Raw genomic sequence first — 961 nt, 5'->3', positions numbered from 1 at the left:
GTGGTACAACATCACCGATGACATCAACTGACTCAACATCACCGATGACATCAACTGACTCAACATCACCGATGACATCAACTGACTCAACATCACCGATGTCATCTAGTGGCTCAACATCACCGATGACATCAACTGACTCAACATCACCAGCGGTTACAACTGACTCAACATCACCGATGACATCTAGTGGTACAACATCACCGATGACATCTAATGGTACAATATCAGCGATGACATCAACCGACTCAACACCACCCTTGACATCAACTGACTCAACATCACCAATGACATCTAGTGGTACAATGTCAGCGATGTCATCTAGTTTCTCAACATCACCGATGTCATCTAGTGACTCAACATCACCGATGATATCAAGTGGTACAACATCACCGCTGATATCTAGTGGTACAACATCACCGATGACATCGACTGACTCAACATCACCAGCGGTTACAACTGACTCAACATCACCGATGACATCTAGTGGTACAACATCACCGATGACATCTAATGGTACAATATCAGCGATGACATCAACCGACTCAACACCACCCTTGACATCAACTGACTCAACATCACCAATGACATCTAGTGGTACAATGTCAGCGATGTCATCTAGTTTCTCAACATCACCGATGTCATCTAGTGACTCAACATCACCGATGATATCAAGTGGTACAACATCACCGCTGATATCTAGTGGTACAACATCACCGATGACATCGACTGACTCAACATCACCAGCGGTTACAACTGACTCAACATCACCGATGACATCTAGTGGTACAATATCAGCGATGTCATCTAGTGACTCAACATCACCCGTGACGTCAACTGACTCAACATCACCGATGACATCTAGTGACTCAACATCACCGATGACATCTAGTGGTACAACATCACCGATGGCTTCAACTGACTCTACATCACCGATGACATCAACTGACTCTACATCACC

General features: G+C 44.7%; 1 protein-coding gene across 1 annotated transcript in view; it reads left to right on the top strand.

The window, feature by feature from the left end:
• The first annotated feature begins 6 nt into the window (after nt 1-6).
• The window catches only part of LOC118479064 (cell wall protein DAN4-like), a 1,418-nt gene continuing 463 nt past the window's right edge, over nt 7-961 (top strand). The window contains exon 1 of the mRNA XM_035973682.1: nt 7-957. Within this exon, the coding sequence (XP_035829575.1) occupies nt 18-957 (940 nt within the window). The 5' untranslated portion in view covers nt 7-17. The remainder of the gene's footprint in view (nt 958-961) is intronic.

The sequence above is a fragment of the Aplysia californica genome, unplaced genomic scaffold (genome assembly GCF_000002075.1).
Source record: "Aplysia californica isolate F4 #8 unplaced genomic scaffold, AplCal3.0 scaffold01698, whole genome shotgun sequence".
Taxonomy (NCBI): domain Eukaryota; kingdom Metazoa; phylum Mollusca; class Gastropoda; order Aplysiida; family Aplysiidae; genus Aplysia; species Aplysia californica.
Note: the sequence above shows the minus strand (reverse complement) of the source record. Positions and strands in the feature narration are given on the sequence as shown.